The sequence below is a fragment of the Elephas maximus genome, chromosome 2 (assembly GCF_024166365.1).
Source record: "Elephas maximus indicus isolate mEleMax1 chromosome 2, mEleMax1 primary haplotype, whole genome shotgun sequence".
NCBI lineage: Eukaryota > Metazoa > Chordata > Mammalia > Proboscidea > Elephantidae > Elephas > Elephas maximus.
Window position 1 is genome coordinate 231,768,973 of NC_064820.1, and position 16,147 is coordinate 231,785,119.

General features: G+C 51.7%; 1 protein-coding gene across 7 annotated transcripts in view; it reads left to right on the plus strand.

The window, feature by feature from the left end:
• DIP2A (disco interacting protein 2 homolog A) overlaps nt 1-15,115 on the plus strand; it is a 130,436-nt gene extending 115,321 nt beyond the window's left edge. Inside the window, exons 28-37 of one of the 7 annotated variants that reach the window (XM_049875085.1) lie at nt 708-817; nt 1,228-1,358; nt 2,160-2,328; nt 3,830-4,000; nt 6,035-6,096; nt 6,909-6,966; nt 9,230-9,304; nt 10,684-10,858; nt 12,082-12,205; nt 12,767-15,115. In XM_049875085.1, the coding sequence (XP_049731042.1) occupies nt 708-817; nt 1,228-1,358; nt 2,160-2,328; nt 3,830-4,000; nt 6,035-6,096; nt 6,909-6,966; nt 9,230-9,304; nt 10,684-10,858; nt 12,082-12,205; nt 12,767-13,019 (1,328 nt within the window). In that variant the 3' untranslated portion in view covers nt 13,020-15,115. Of the gene's footprint in view, nt 1-707; nt 818-1,227; nt 1,359-2,159; nt 2,329-3,829; nt 4,001-6,034; nt 6,097-6,908; nt 9,305-10,683; nt 10,859-12,081; nt 12,206-12,766 lie in introns of those variants that run through there. The other 6 variants (XM_049875083.1, XM_049875086.1, XM_049875082.1 and 3 more) reach the window with 6 other exon arrangements.
• Nucleotides 15,116-16,147: the final 1,032 nt, after the last annotated feature.

The following is a 16,147-nucleotide window of genomic DNA, read 5'->3' on the forward strand; positions in this document are numbered from 1 at the left end:
TCCCCAGCCATAATGGCACCCAAGCCAGCATCACTCCGTGCCTGCCCAAGCTGTACTCGCCATACGAAGCCATGTTCTGAGCACCTGGCTGGCAAGCAGACAGGGTATCCTTACTGCACCCAGCAGACAATGTCTTGGCACCACAGGACACCTCCTGCAAGCCCAGGCCAGGCCCTTGTGCTGCCGACAGGTCCAGAGTTGGTGTTGGGGCAGCTGCTGTGGGATAGGGTATGCAGCCCTGGAGCAGACCACCCAGGAGGGCCCCTTGCCACTGCTGTGTGGTGGACAATGCCTGGCCTCACTAAGCCTCGGTGCCTTCATCTGTGCACGGGATGGTAGTCTGATGCCTCCTGGCTCATTCGGAAACCACACCCTGGTTCTTAACGAGAAGCCACCTTGGGAATCTAGTCCGTGTCGGCCATTCTTTTAGTGGTTCGGTGTCCTAGGTCTTCCATGGTTCTGCCACAGGCTCTACAAAATTTAACAAGTCCCTCACTTTCTCTCAGAAGCCACAGCAGCCCCACCCGGCCCCACTGGCCTGTGCCCTCTCTGCCCCCCTCGCCCACGCACATCAGCCACCCACACGAGCCCAGTCCAGTGCAGTCTTGGTGGGCCCGGCATGTTTTGTCTCCTGCTGGTGAAGGCCTGAGGTATGATATTATTAGAATACGCACCAAAACACATGTCCTGATGCTCCTGCCTGACAGATGACATACCAAAAAAGAAGGTTGCCAGCATCTTCAGGCCCCCGTCCCCGGATGTGCTTGCGTACTTGGACTTCAGCGTGTCCACCACAGGGATCCTAGCAGGCGTGAAGGTGGGTCTCTACTGCTGTGGTTGTAGGGAAGTAGAGCAAACAACAGCACTGTCCCTTGACGTGTGTGTTAAAACCAATAGGTCCAGCCTGCGGTGAGCCTGACAGTCATGCGTGTTCTGTGTCTTGCATTAGTGTCTCAAATTTCTGATTCAAGGGCTGCTGGCCTCAAGGAGAGGGTGGCTTTCATGAGGCCATTTCCTTATTCAGAGCCAAGCACTCAGCTGAATTCCTTATTACCCTCAGGTTTGGTTTTGGAGATTTTTAGCATGGCGCGTCCTGGGTATATGAGGATTTGAGCAATTACCAATATCGTAGCTAGCCACGTGCTGAGCGGTCGGTGTGCTGTGAGGTGTCTGCTTTGTGGTGGCGTTCAGATGCTGCTTTAAACGGACCTTTTCTTCTGTCCCCAGATGTCACACGCGGCCACAAGCGCCTTGTGCCGCTCCATAAAGCTGCAGTGTGAGTTGTATCCCTCACGCCAGATCGCCATCTGCCTTGACCCCTACTGTGGCCTGGGCTTCGCTCTGTGGTGCCTGTGCAGGTGAGTGCTCCTGTGGAGGTGGGTGCTTCCGTGCAGGGGATGGGCTCACCCCGTAGCCTGTGCAGGTGGCTGTTGCTATGCAGGTGGGCAGGCACCCTGCAGTGGCTACCACCTGTAGCGCTTACGCAAGTAGGCGCTTGTGTGCAGGCGGGTGGGTGCCCTGTGGTGGCCTCCCCCTTGGTATCTGTGCAGGTAGGCACTCCCGTGCAGGTGGGCGGTCGTGTGCAGGTGGGCCCTCGTGTGCAGGTGGGTGTGCTGTGTGGTGGCCTCCCCCTTGGTGCCTGTGCAGGTGGGCCCTCATGTACAGATGGGTTCATGGTGTTGTGCCCTGTAAATAGAGGAAGTTGATGATGCCTGAACATGTTCGGGGTGGGCGGAGTCTGGGAGTCTGGGTGTAAAATACATCAAAATACAGGAACCTGTATCCAGTATTGGAAACCCTGGTGGCGTAGTGGTTAAGTGCTACGGCTGCTAACCAAAGGGTCGGCAGTTCAAATCCGCCAGGCGCTCCTTGGAAACTCTATGGGGCAGTTCTACTCCATCCTATAGGGTCACTATGAGTCGAAATCGACTCGACAGCACTCGGTTTGGTTTGGTATCCAGTATTAGTAATTAGGAAGAAACACTTGATCCCTTCAAGAATTAGGAAGTGGAGATGCAGGTTTCAGCATGGACGCCCTTTGACCCCACGCGGCAGGCCACTTCCCCACACCGTCTCAGGACGTGGTTGGAGAGTGTGGGGAGGACTCTAGGACACACGCTCCCATGCACTTGACACAGCCCCGTGTCCATCTGTTGCAGTGTCTACTCAGGACACCAGTCTGTCCTGGTGCCCCCCCTGGAGCTAGAGAGCAACGTGTCGTTGTGGCTGTCAGCCGTCAGCCAGTACAAGGCCCGAGTCACCTTCTGTTCCTACTCAGTGATGGAGATGTGCACCAAGGGCCTGGGCACACAGACGGGCGCGCTCAGGGTAAGTGTGCGTACAGGGCAGGGAGGGCAGCAGGGTCACAGGGTGACAGGTCAAAGAGTGACTGTACGTCCGCAGGGTCACAGGGTGACTGTGCCTATCTGTGGGAGTGAGGGATCATGGGGTGATTGTGCGTATCGGTGGGGTCACGGGGTGAGGAGTCATTGGGTGACTGTACCTCCACGGGGTCACAGGGTCATGGGGCAACTCTGCATGTCCATAGGGTCACGTTCACAGGGTCATGGGGTGAGTGTGTGTCATTGGGAGTCAGGGATGAGCACACATCTGTGGGGGCCAGTGCCGTGGAAACGTCGTGGTGGCTTCATGCATCCTGACAGCCTCCACACACCGCCTCGTTTGTCTTTCCCTCACTTCTCCTTCAGGAAGGGATTGGCTACAGGAGCTGTTGAATTGGCCACATACCAGGACCCTGGGAAGTTCTAAATAAAAAACAACTCCCAAGGCTCCTCCCCAGAGTTTGTGGAAACTGGAGGGACCCTTTTCCCGGTGTGCATTCTCCTCCAGACCCCACCATGCCCTGTTGTGCCTCTGCCGAGGGGGGCTGTGCCCACGTCCTTTTGTGCAGCTCTTTCTGCATGTCCCTCGCTAGGTCTTGCGGGGGAGCCAGGGAGAGAAAGTGGAGGGGGAGCCAACTGCAGACAGCCCACAGGGGCAGCCTTGGGGAGGGGACCCTGCACCAGATGGGGGTGAGGAGGGATGTAGGGGATGCAGGCCTGGAGCTGGAAGGGCCAGGGGCAGCATGGTCAGTGGTGCATCTTTGAGCAATCATTTCAGGGACCCCACGAAGGTTGGGGGAGGAGGGAGGCAGACAGGCCACTGTGGGAGCCAGCAGGGGCAGGGAGGAGACAGGTGGGCCTGGATGGATCCCAGCAGTGCTGTGGAGGGTAGCATCAAGGGCAGACATTAGAGGGACCCGCTGAAAGCCAGGGATAAACATCAGAGAGGAGGTGGGGGGTAAGCTGGGTACCTAGAGGCTCCAGCTTGGAAGGTTGAAGGGGGTCACTGGCTCCAACCTGGCCCTTTGCCCAGAGACCCCTGGGAGGGTGTGGTTATTGTCCCCACTCTTTTGCACCTGTGGGACGGCGTACAGAACAGCCAGAGACCCTCCCAGCATCTCCCAGCCAGTAGGCTAAATGGGGTGCCTAAGGCCTCTGGTGTGCCCTGCAGAGGGTGGACAGGACCAGCGCCCCTCTGAGCACACCACTGGGTCCCAAGGGCCTGGGGCCGAGGCAGGAGGGAGCATCAGGAGGTGTCAGCACAGGAAGTCAGAGGCAGGCACAGTGCAAAGGGTTGAATATTACCATTTTGGCCCTTAGAATCCAGCAGGAACCACAGGGACCAAGGAGAGGGGCTTTCTTTCCAGCCTGACCTTTGTGCTTGGCCATACTTGAGGTCAGGCCACGTGTGGGATCCCGCCCAGAAGCTCCCAGCAGGGTCCTCAGAGCCTTCACCCAGAGTGGACCTGACTGTCACCTCTCCACAGATGCGGGGCGTGAACCTGTCCTGTGTGCGTACCTGCATGGTGGTGGCAGAGGAGCGGCCCCGCATCACCCTGACGCAGTCCTTTTCCAAGCTATTCAAAGACCTAGGCCTGTCGGCACGCGCTGTGAGCACCACCTTCGGGTGCAGGGTCAACGTGGCCATCTGCCTCCAGGTGAGGGGTTCTACCCGCCTGGGGCCGTGGGTCTCGGTGCCCGTGTGGTTGATGGGCAGTTGTCTGATAACATGGGTAAGAAATGTGGGTCCAGCTCCTTCAGAGCCTCCTGCCCTGTCTGTTTCTCCTCGTGGGCTTTTGACGATACATCTACAAATAGCTTTTAGCTCTGAGAGCTGTAAGGGCTTTATTTTAAAAGATAGTCTGTTCTCATTGATGAACAAGGTTTATTTGGAGAAAAACACAAATCGTTTTTGAACAGTGATTGTTAAACCTTGCCTGTAAGAATCTCCAAGTTGGATATAACGTGCAGCTAATTTTTAAAAACAAGAATAATCTTTTTTACTGTTTTAAGCTTCTAGCAGTTTTAGATAGAAACATCAGTAAATGTGATCATTTTTATTGCCCCAAATTTATTTTTAAAGCCTTAAGATATTTTACTTACTGAAAGGAAACACAGAGTTTCAGAAATTGAGTAAGTAGGCTGCAGGTGCTGTTGACAGCTGATTTTGTACTGATATCTCAGTTCCTTCTTTCTAAAACATCTGGAAACCAAAGGGCATGTTAGACAGCTCACTGTGGAATGCCTTACTCACCCCCATGGTATGAGAGTCACTGGGAGCAGGAGGCATCGTCCAGAGCCAGCACCCCAGGGCCAAGCCCAGGGCTGGGGCTGTTGCTCGCTTTCCAGAGCGTTTGACTGGCCTCGTCCCTTCCTGCAGAGGCCTGCTGTCCCTGGCCAGTGTGTGCCACGCTGGAGCACAGGCAGGTCTCGACCACGGAGACCATGTTTGTTACGGCAGCATTGTCCCGTGTCCCTGTGACTGCTGCTGATCCCCCTGACCGTGAAGAAGGCCTGCTCCTGTGCTGAGCCTCGGGTTCTCCTTGTGTGGCAAGAGGAGACCGGGTGGGCCTTTGCTCACGTTCTAGAATGTCCCTTCAGTCCTAGAGTGTACACTTGAGCCCCAGCTGCTGCCATGCACGCAGTCACTCACCACAGTGCCAGCACCAAACACCTGCGCCCTGTTAGTCTGTTCCATTTGTCGACAGGCGGGCGCCACATGGAGGGTGTGTGGAATTACACGCAGGGTTGCAAAAGCGTAGTCGGAGACCATGTTTGTTCTTCAAGATACAGTGATACATTTTGTTCTCTCTCACTGTGTTTCTCACGTTCCTGCCGCCTTCTGTCTGTGTCTCTTCGTGGCTGTCTCCTCTCTGTCCCCACTCTGCTGGCCTCCCTTACCTCTGTCAGCCAAACAGGCTGGGAAAGCTGGCTGAGCAGGTACGACCTCGTGTGTGCCCGTGCCCCCACCTCCGCTCCGGACAAACCAGCGGTGCTTTCACTGTCTTACTTTGCTTACAGTGAATGTTGTTTGACACGTTACAATAACTCCTGTGTCACCAAATGTGAAACTGTTTTCAAAAAAATCAATGTTCATTACCTTGGGAAGAAGGGGTGTGTTTGGTTTCAGTGCAGGAGTTTTGTTTTGATTCCAGGGAGAGGTGTAGTTATGTTGTCTGGAATTTTCAGAGAATAAAGTCAGTGTTTGTTTGATTTGGTGTTCCTTATCTAGTAAGATGGAACGTGGTATCCTTTAATCAATCAGGCTGAATGTCACAGGTGAGAGGAGAGAAATTGAGAGCTGTTATCCTCTCATCTCTAAGAAAATCTTTGCTGTGCTTAGTCCTTACAGAATTAGGTTGGGTGGTACAAGGCCGTCAGACCGTGGGCAACTGGTATACACCCTCCTCAGAGCCCATGGATGACTGCAGACACACTCCCCAGAGCCCAGCAAGGGTGCCTTCATCATAGTCTAGAGCTCAGTGAGGATAGGACACTGCCAGAGCTGAAATTTAAGTTTGTATGGTTGACGTGTTTATCCAATGTCACCCCACGCTGGTCCTGCTCCAGAGACCGTCAGCCTGTGGCAGCTGCATACCTCAGGATAAGCCCCAGGCCGTGGATGTAGAGGCTCTGAGCCAGGGCCGGCGGAAAAGCCCCAAATGGAACTCACTCTGCTGCTCTCCTTCCAGGGCACTGCCGGCCCCGACCCGACGACAGTCTACGTGGACATGAGGGCACTGCGCCATGATAGGTAACCCCCTACCACCACCTTGGTGGACCTGCTGCCCACCACATGGTACACAGCAGGCGTGGTCTGGGTTGTAGGTGGCCCTACTGGGCCACAGAGGCACAGCAGGACGCTGGCTCAGACCAGAGGAGCTGTGGCACCACAAAGAGCAGCAGAGCCTGTGTCCCTACAACTCCATGAACATCAACATGACCAGAAGGGGCGGCAGCAATGGAACATTTGACCCATAGCTTTTCATTGGAAAGGGTGGAAGACAAGTAAGCCAGTGAATGTCAAGGGCTTTCCAGGCAATCCTGTGTGGCTTGGTCTTACCTCAGGGTGCGTGTGCCAGCTGGCCACAGCAAGTGAGGCATGATGTATGTGCTCATCTGTGTTCAGATGCTGTTCAGGGCATGCCCAGCTTTGGGACTCAGATCTCAATTTTGGACCCTCAGATGTGGCCTCACTGCAGCCTGACATAAACATGGATGGGCTGGTGGTGTGCCAGGAGCCAGCCAGGTCCATGGAGGACCCAGAGGACACGTAAATCACACTCCTGCATGGGCCAGGGCCAAGTTGCCTGGCAGGAAACCCTAATGACATGCAGCAGGCAGAGGCATGCAGGCATCAGTGCTGACCCATGCCCTGTGGGCTGCTCTGCATGACCCCCCAAAGCCATCACCCACAGCCGTCACAGCCAGTTAGTTATTGACAAGCTGGCATCCTTGGGACTGTCAACAGATGGACAGATGTCGTGATTGTCACCTCCTGTTCTATTTAGAAATGACCATATGTGTGGTCAGCTTATTCTGACATTTCTCCTTTGTTAATTCCAGGGTGCGTTTGGTAGAACGGGGTTCTCCACACAGCCTGCCACTGATGGAGTCTGGAAAGGTAAGGCAAGCTCAGACTTGCATTCCACGATGTGTCTCGCTCCTTTCTGTCTGGAACATCAGTTGTGGAAGGTGCTGGAAGCCACAGATGCTCTCGTGAACATCAGCGATGCGTGGTTGGGGTTGGCTAGGCTCATACGGCGCCCTCCTTGTTCTAGACACATAGAAGTGAAGGCTAAAGTCTGTAAGTACGTATCAAACCAAGAAAGGGGGAAAACAAGACAGAGTAGGGTAACAGGAAGAATGAGAAGTTTTATACATACCCAATAGGAATTCCCATGGGAGAAGGGAGAGAGGTTTGGGGGGCTAAGGAAAATAGTGCTGAGAAGGACAGATAGTCAGGTGAAGGGTGAGGGATGTGCTCAGCCCCAAATAGGGCCAGTGCGTGCCTTCTTACCTTGGACAGAAGCATCTAAGAGAAGCCTGGTGAGTGTGAGTCATGCTTTTCATCACAGTGGAAGGATGTGGTGTAAATATGAACTGGAACGGAGTTGGGTGGGTGGACTGCATGAATTACAGGGTACCAACTGGCTCATTCAGCTCAATATGGCAGCCTGGGCCTCAGAACCACTGCCTGCCTTTGCCTGATTCTCACCAGAATTACGTCTGGAAACCAGAGGGATCTGTACTTAACCAGACGTGTTGTGCTGCTCAGACTGGGGCAGGCCGGGGCAGCTCAGGGCCAGAAGAAGAGGCACTTGGCTCAGCAGGAAGTAATTCAGATAGCAGTGGACTGGGATGGACAACAGTCTGTCAGTGCCAGCCCCATTGGAGCCCGTGAGGACAGGGACTGTTCTTCACTCACTGCTGTGTTCCCACCACGCATCTCAGCAGTACCTGGCAGAGTAGGTGCTCCGTAAATATTTCCCAAATGCAAGGTCAGGCGAATGAATGGGCAAGTGAGTAAATGAGAGGGTGACTGAGTGAATGAATGAGCGAGTGAGCAGGTGAGTGAAAGAATGTGTGAACGTTCAGGTGCAGCAGAGATCTTCGCTGTGCAAGATCTTGGAAAGTGCACCGACCACATGCCCTTTCTCTGAAAGCTACTCTAAGAAGCAGACCAGCCGAGACAGGACTCATGAGTGTAACGACTCAAGAACAGAGAGATGTGGTCCATGGACAACCCAGGGCCTGTGGACCTTCCCATCTTTTTCTGAGCATGTGTATAAGTACGTTTTCGTAAACTGGAGCTCACACCCCACAAAGTCTTGCATCACCCTTTTTGTGAACCTCAGCTCATTGTCCCTTTGTCCTTAAATGTTAAGCAAGTATTCTTAGTGCCTGTTATCTATCGTTTATGACTGCACCATAAGTTTCTAGCCATCCCTTTTGTTGAACTTCTTCCCCTCTCATACTTTGCTATTACAAATAACCTGGGCCTGATTTGTATTCTGGAAAGTTAACTCTGGCTTTGGGATTCGTGTGGACCACATGGGAGGAGGTTAGAGGCTACCACAGAGCCCATGAAGACAAGTGGTCCCAGTGGGGCAGGACACAGAGAGGGCACAGCGACAGACAGACGGGAAAAAGGCTCTGGCACTGACCCAGGTGTCTCGGGAACAGCAGCCACATCCTGCACTCCCACCCACCTTCCTGTGCCTCCTGCTCCGTCTTCACCGCTACCAGAGGTCCATACAGTGAACAGGAGACCGGGCCTGGTAGAGCCCAGGAGGCCTGACTCCAAGCCCTGGAGGGACTGAGGCCTTTTCCCTGGAATGTTCTCTGTGACACTGGAGCAGGTGTGGAGCACTGGGTAGGAGGCAGCAGCTGCTGTCCCTTGGCATCAGCACAGGGTAGGCTGCCAGCAGGCTGGTCTCATGATGGAGAACCTGCTGCCAAGGCCAAGTAGAGAGAAGCTCCGTGGAGTTGTTGTGGGGCCGGCGGCCAGCCGAGCTGCTGCAGGGCAGGGCTCTGCTCTCTGCAGCCCTGAGTGCTGAGTCCCTGAATGGAGGGTGGGCTGATTGGGAAGCGTTCTGAGGTCCAACGAGAGCTTCATGTAGACCCCTCCATACCCCCGCACCCAACGATAGGGTCCATTGTCAGGAGCTGACCTAATTTTGCTAAGATTCAGTTTTATTATTACTTTAATGTCTCTTGTTTCTTTAAAAATTCAGTCAAATTTGAAGTGGCTTCTGTACTTCCTGCCAGTCACACGTACTTTAAATCATCTCCCCAAGGATGTGATTTTTTTTTTTTTTCCAAAGAAGCAGGAGCAGTGTCTAACATAGTGTTTTCTTTAACATGGGACTCCATTCTCCCTCCAGATCCTCCCAGGGGTGAAAGTCATTATTGCACACACTGAAACCAAAGGGCCCCTCGGAGACTCACACCTGGGAGAGGTGAGCACTGCCAGGGCTCTGTGACAGGGGACTCAACGGTGGGGGGGCTCCATGTATGCACCCAGAGTTTCTGCCTCTGGTGTTGCTGCTCTTCACCCTTCTCACCTTTCTGCCCAGATACAGGATTTCTTAATCCTTGGGGTACAGATGCCAACATGTACATCCCTGCCCCCACCACTGTAGGATTTCAGGGTCCCCACACCCTTCCCCAGCTCACATCCACCCACCGCTCCTTGGAAACCCTACGGGACAGTTCTGCTCTGTCCTATAAGGTCACTAGGAGTCAGAATCAACCTGACAGCAATGGAGTTTTTTTTTTTACACCCTTCCCCAGGGGTCCTCTGCAGCGCCACTACCTGCGCTGCCACCACTGGCAGAGGGAACCCCAGGTTCTAAGGTCTCCGGGGCCAGGGGAGCTGCTCAGGAGCAAGCGGCAGGGGAGTGAGAGCAATAGCGGCTGCTGCGGGTAGAACACCTCCAGCTGTTCTATAAGAGCAGTCCCCGCCCCAGCCAGGAGCCCACCCAGAGGGGCTGGCACTTGACAGGAAAGGCAGAGGGAGCTGGGGACTTAAAGGCTGCTGTGAGGAGCCCTGAGGCAGCTGGCCCAGGGTTGTCCAGACAACAGGTGCTCCCCAAGAGATGTAAGTGGTAGGGGAAGCCTGCCCCTTGTCTTGTCTGCCATACTCATCTCCTCTCTTGCAGGGTAGGAAGGGGGGTGTTCATGTGAGGTCACAGGCTGCAGGGCAGAAGGTGGCATTCTTTACCCTGGGCTGTTTTCACAAGACACCCAGAGGGGCCCTAGGGTTCTCACTGCTCCAGAGCTATAGCTGAGCACCAGTCGGAGCACGTTAGCATCCTGAATACCTGGTGTTGGTGTGTGGCCGCGGTCCTCTGTGGTCAGCATGCTCACACCCGTGTGCCCCATAGATGCAGACTCAGTGTGCTAGTCCCCCTGCCATGATGTGACTCTTCGTGGCTGTGTACGTTCCATTCTACAAGTGACCTCACTAGTGTAACTTGTCCCTGTCGTGGACATCTAAACGGTTCCCAACTTTTTCTTAATTATGAGCAGCCGTTTGACGTGAGGAAAGCTGAGTTGAGTCTTCAGCTCATTCATGCAGGACAGAGACCTACAAATGTCATTCCTGGCCAAAGGAGAGGACAGCTTTCCTGATGGAGAGGAAAGCTGTGTATCTGTCTGTGCTTTGAATTTAGCTTCACAGATGAGAGGTGCTGAAAATAATGCCTTCCCCAAAGCACACTCTTGCTCAGCATGGCATAATCCATAGGAGGTTTTGTGAGTGTTTCTTCAGCGGGGCCCGGGCACTGCTGTAAAGCAGCACATTTGTGAACACGCATGCCCTGTCCCCTCGCCCCAGATCTGGGTGAGCAGCCCCCACAACGCCACTGGGTACTACACAGTCTATGGAGAGGAGGCGCTACATGCCGACCACTTCAGTGCCCGGCTGAGCTTCGGAGACACCCAGACTATCTGGGCCAGAACTGGATACCTCGGCTTCCTCCGAAGGACAGAGCTCACGGATGCCAGTGGAGGTGAGGGTGGCTTGGGGTTGCCGCGGGATGTGTGAGCGCATCCAGAGTGAAGGGACGCTCCGGCCACAGCCCACCGAGGGCTTTCCATTACCTGCGGGTTCACCTTGCTGCTCGCCATTGTGGCCTGTGTCCTCAGGTGTGCAGGGTTGATGAACACATTCTGTGATATACTCCCCTGTGGCTGCGTCTCATGGTCTTTGACCTCTGGGGCAGGCTGTCAGGTTCTCCAGCAGACCCAGCCCTTCCGAGCAGGCTATCAGGTTCTCCAGCAGACCAGCCCCTCTGGGGTAGGCTGTCAGGTTCTCCAGCAGGTCCAGCCCCTCTGGGCAGGCTGTCAGGTTCTCCAGCAGACCCAGCCCTCCCGAGCAGGCTGTCAGGTTCTCCAGCAGACCCAGCCCTCCCGAGCAGGCTGTCAGGTTCTCCAGCAGACCCAGCCCTCCCGAGCAGGCTGTCAGGTTCTCCAGCAGACCCAGCCCCTCTGGGGTAGGCCGTCAGGTTCTCCAGCAGACCCAGCCCTCCCGAGCAGGCCGTCAGGTTCTCCAGCAGACCCAGCCCTCCCGAGCAGGCCGTCAGGTTCTCCAGCAGACCCAGCCCCTCTGGGGTAGGCCGTCAGGTTCTCCAGCAGACCCAGTCTCTCTGGGGTAGGCCGTCAGGTTCTCCAGCAGACCCAGTCTCTCTGGGGCAGGCCGTCAGGTTGTCCAGCAGACCCAGCCCTCCCGAGCAGGCTGTCAGTTTCTCCAGCAGACCCAGCCCTCCCAAGCAGGCCGTTTTACCAACGTGGTGTCAGCCAGACCCATTGTGCCTGTTTAACCAGCGCAGCCACTCTCTCCACAGCCTGCTCGGTTTTAGTCAGTGTTTGCCGGACCCTGTGTGGCCTTAACAGCTAACTGGATCCAATCAGAACTCCTAGCCTCTGTAGATGCTATTTTGTTCCCAGAGATAAGAATCCTTTTAAACACACATTAATACATGGCCGTATCTTTTCTGAAGTGGTCACTTGCTGCAGAGGTAATAGACTAAGACGTTAATGACCATGGTGTCCAGAAGGGCTGGAGCAGCTCTGTGAGCCTGCCCCCACAGAGTGCATTCCCTTGGTGCCCGGGTGGCCAGCTGCTGGTCTGGGAGAGCGTGTGGCTGGGGCTAGCACAGACCTATCAGAGGAAGTCAGGGTGCCTTTGCTGGTGTGCCCCGACTTCCAGCCTGACAAATGTGTGCTCTGGCAGAGCGGCATGATGCACTGTATGTCGTCGGATCCCTGGATGAGACACTGGAGCTGAGAGGCATGCGGTACCACCCCATCGACATCGAGACCTCGGTGATCCGGGCGCACAGGAGCATTGCTGAGTGGTGAGGGGCCCGGGGTGGTGCTGGGCAGTGTGCTCCAGGAGTGAGCATCTGTGCTCAGGCACACGCTGGACACTGGAGGGCCGGGTGCCATGGAACCACGGTGACCAGCCTGACACTCCATGAGGCACACTGCCTTCAATTGTTTGGGTTTTGTTTGATTTTTTGGCTGTTTTCCTAATCAGTTTTAAACCGAGACTGCCCCCAAATGCACAGGCAAAATGTAAGATTTCCAGTTCTAATCCTGAAATGTTTCTGCATTTAACATAAATTTCATAATTTAAATAGTCATGACTCCTGACTCCCTCACTTCGTAGGGAGCGTGCATGGGGTGGGCACAGCTTCAGCATCAAATCTAACTCTTGATTCTCAGTGATAACTTTAATCAAAATGCGTGCTCCTGTAAGACATATTTAACAAAACTCTTTAGTAAATGGCATTAAGCAGCAGCGTAACGTTAATGCCCTGTTAACACCACTCCATTATTTGGTGCCCCTCACTGAATGTCATGGGCCCAAGCAGCTGCGCCGCCTCCATCTGACGGCACCGTCTTCTCACCCACAGTGCCGTCTTCACATGGACCAACCTGCTGGTGGTGGTGGTGGAGCTGGAGGGCCTGGAGCAGGACGCGCTGGACCTGGTGGCCCTGGTGACCAACGTGGTGCTGGAGGAGCACTACCTGGTTGTCGGTGTGGTGGTCATCGTGGACCCGGGAGTGATCCCCATCAACTCACGGGGTGAGAAGCAGCGCATGCACCTGAGGGATGGCTTCCTGGCCGACCAGCTGGACCCCATCTATGTCGCCTACAACATGTGAAACAGCACATGCCAAAATGAGATTCTCACACCCACCGCCATTCAGTCAAAAGTGTGGTAACGTGGAGAAATGCTGACGTGTCTCCAGCCACTAGAAGAAGGACACAAGTCTTCGTGGAATGGCGTCACTCCCTGGGCGCCGTTACAAGTCTGTCCTCACAGTTCCCAAAAGGTCATCTTGGAAAGCGTTTCCTGAATTTATTTAAAGAAAGATTTCGAATTTGCCGAAGACATTTACGGAAATGAATGTCAGCGTTTTAACGTGTGGATGACTGAAAAGGAAAGGCCCAGCACGGGTATTGCAAGAAGCCGCAGACACACCGTTGTTCTCTGCTGTATTACGAGTGTGCACTTTCTTTAAGCAAAAAATATAGTTCCTGATTTTTAAAAATCAATTATTTATTCCCACACCAAATGAGAAATTCATTTATAAATTTATGCTGGAAAAAGAACGGAGACCCTTAGTACAGCTGCCTCACCTCCATCTCACAGGGAGGCGGCTGAGCCCAGAAAGGCTGACGGGAAGGGCAGTGAGTCCTGGCTCTGCGGCTTGGCACCACGGCCGCACACAGCGCCTTCTCCTTGCCGGTTTGTTTATTGAGACAGGTGTGCCTGACTCTCTGCGTATGTAGTTGCTAATATGTGACAAGTGCCATGCTGGACTGCCAAGATAGATGTTCTATCTCAGAAAGATAAGTCAGCATTTGGTTTTAAACCACTGTCCTAGGTTTGTAACTAGGAAGCTGCATGTAACTCACGCAGGTTAGTCAAATTCTTGTTTTCATGGCATTACCATATTAACTCTTCTCCGTAAGTGGAAGTGCAGTGCGTTACCTTTACTCTAAGTCAGTGGATTCTGACGCCTTGATGGACAAGTCTAAGGTGTCACATTCTCAGCGCTGTTGTGTGACCGTTCTCTGCAGGAGCGGGCAGGGAGTGGCACCGAGGGCTTTGTCTAACGCTGAAGATGGAGATGATCGTAGAGTCATCAGCTGCTTTTGCACTTTGAGTTGTACGCCTATAAAATTTGGCCAAACCATATATAGTTACTTTATTCAAACTTGACTAAACCGAGTGATCTAATATTATAGGGAATCTAAATCAAAGAAGAGAATGTAAAAACCTTTAGATACTTTTAAGAATTTAAAGTCAAGCACGAATCTAAGACATAGATTATTTTTATATAGCTAACAGAGTACGTTATGAAGTTGTTGAGTTTTATGGGGATGAAGAATGGGAAAGTTTAGAATCTTGCATGTTTCACAGAAACAACCAGGCTTTTCCAGAATTAGTCTGGAATGAGCCTGGATCAGTGCCTAACACAGCTGTTATTCATTCTCTACCATTTTGAAGTCCCCACCAAAGGAGTCTGACTGACTGGGCGGACCCTCACATCTTACTCTTACGTGGTTACAAACAGCACCGTGCATAGTGCTCTCTTGGCCTGTGGTGTTAGACTGCAGTGTAGTGTGTCACCACATACTGGAATTCTAATAACCCTGGTGTAATTATGTACAGGATCTGTGTAACTTATTGTTTGACATACAGAAGTTTTAGCAGTGGGCTAATGGACATTCCTTATAATAGAATGGCCAGGAAGGGAAAAGAGCTACCTAACTGAATTTTAATGTTGTAGTTTTATAGCAAAAAAAATACTGTAAGATTTTTGTATTGAAAGATCAGTGACAGTAAAACAAGGTATCTTGTAAAATAGGGTTTTAATAAGCACATTAAAATGTTTAAAATTACTCTCTGGAAATTCTGTATATCACACTAAAATTTTTTATATCCTTATGTTAATAAAAAGTTATTGACTGTTTGTAATTCTATATTTTGAAATTTGTGAAAAGGTTTTTAAAATACCCCAAATAGGATGTACATTATTATGCATTTTTTTCTGAATATAAAAACAATTATACTTAGAGTATAAAATCTAGAAAGCACATTAAAGTATAAAGAAGAAAATTAGAATATTCTATAAGCCTACCTCTGAGCAATAGCAGCATTAGTATTCAACATAAATCCTTTCAGGGACTTATATTTCCCTTTTTTTTTTTAATTTTTATAAAATTAGAATCATATTTTATAATCTGCTTTTGTACTAAATAAATTACAAACTTTCAAATCTATTACATATATTCTTCTACATATCATTTTAATGACTGTATAGTATTCCATCTTACAGGTGTACAAACTAAACGAGGCACACTCGGCTGTACATCAGTGTTGTTCTCAGCAGTGCGGCAGTGAACCTCTGCAGAGATACGTTCACACTTCCACGATTACTGCCTTGGGCTTAGTTTCCACAGGTAAAATGAATGGGTCAAAGTTTATGCCATGTTTGAAGCTTTTGGTAACTGCTAAAATAAATAAATAAATAAACTGGTAGTGTCAGAGGGGCCTGTCTCCTGGTGGTCCCAACAAGGATGAAACGGACTTTTGCTCAAGATTGAAATGAGAAGTCCTTGCCACTTTGATAGGCAAGCAGTTGTTTAATTTCTAGTCATCTTGAAAATGTTTTCATGTGTTTTATGGTCATTTCTCTTTCTCACTTGATGTATTCTATTCAGATTGGGCAGTTACACTGCTGGAGTTTGTACTTACTCATTTGTGGGAGTTGCTTTATATTAAGAATCATAACCTTCATATAGCCCATACTTTTTCTAGCGTGTCATTTGAATCTTGATTCTACTTGTTTGAATTCAGGTTGTTTTTTTCAAATCCTTATTTTATGCAACCTGTGTTTACATGTGCTTAATTTCAGATCATGAGTATAGCTGATTTATATCAGATTTGCTCTACAAAAATGGTCAGCATAACCCTACGTGGCAGAGAAGTAACTTATGTCCAGTGTTGGCTCACTTCCTGCCGCAGAGCCTTACGGGGCAAGGCGGTGCCTGCCATCAGGCCTTTCAGACCGTTACAAAGAAAGAGCAAGAAGGCCTGCTGGTGGCTGTGTCTCACTGGCACTAAATGTTGTCAGGGAATCAAGCACACTACTTGCTGTGTGCAAAAAGAAGGGAAAGTGTATTCCCTCCCTGAGATCATTTTACATGAGTTTTGGGTCTTAAAAGGTTAAGGAGGAAACACTTTTTTTTTTTAATTGGATACATTAATAGTGTTGTAACT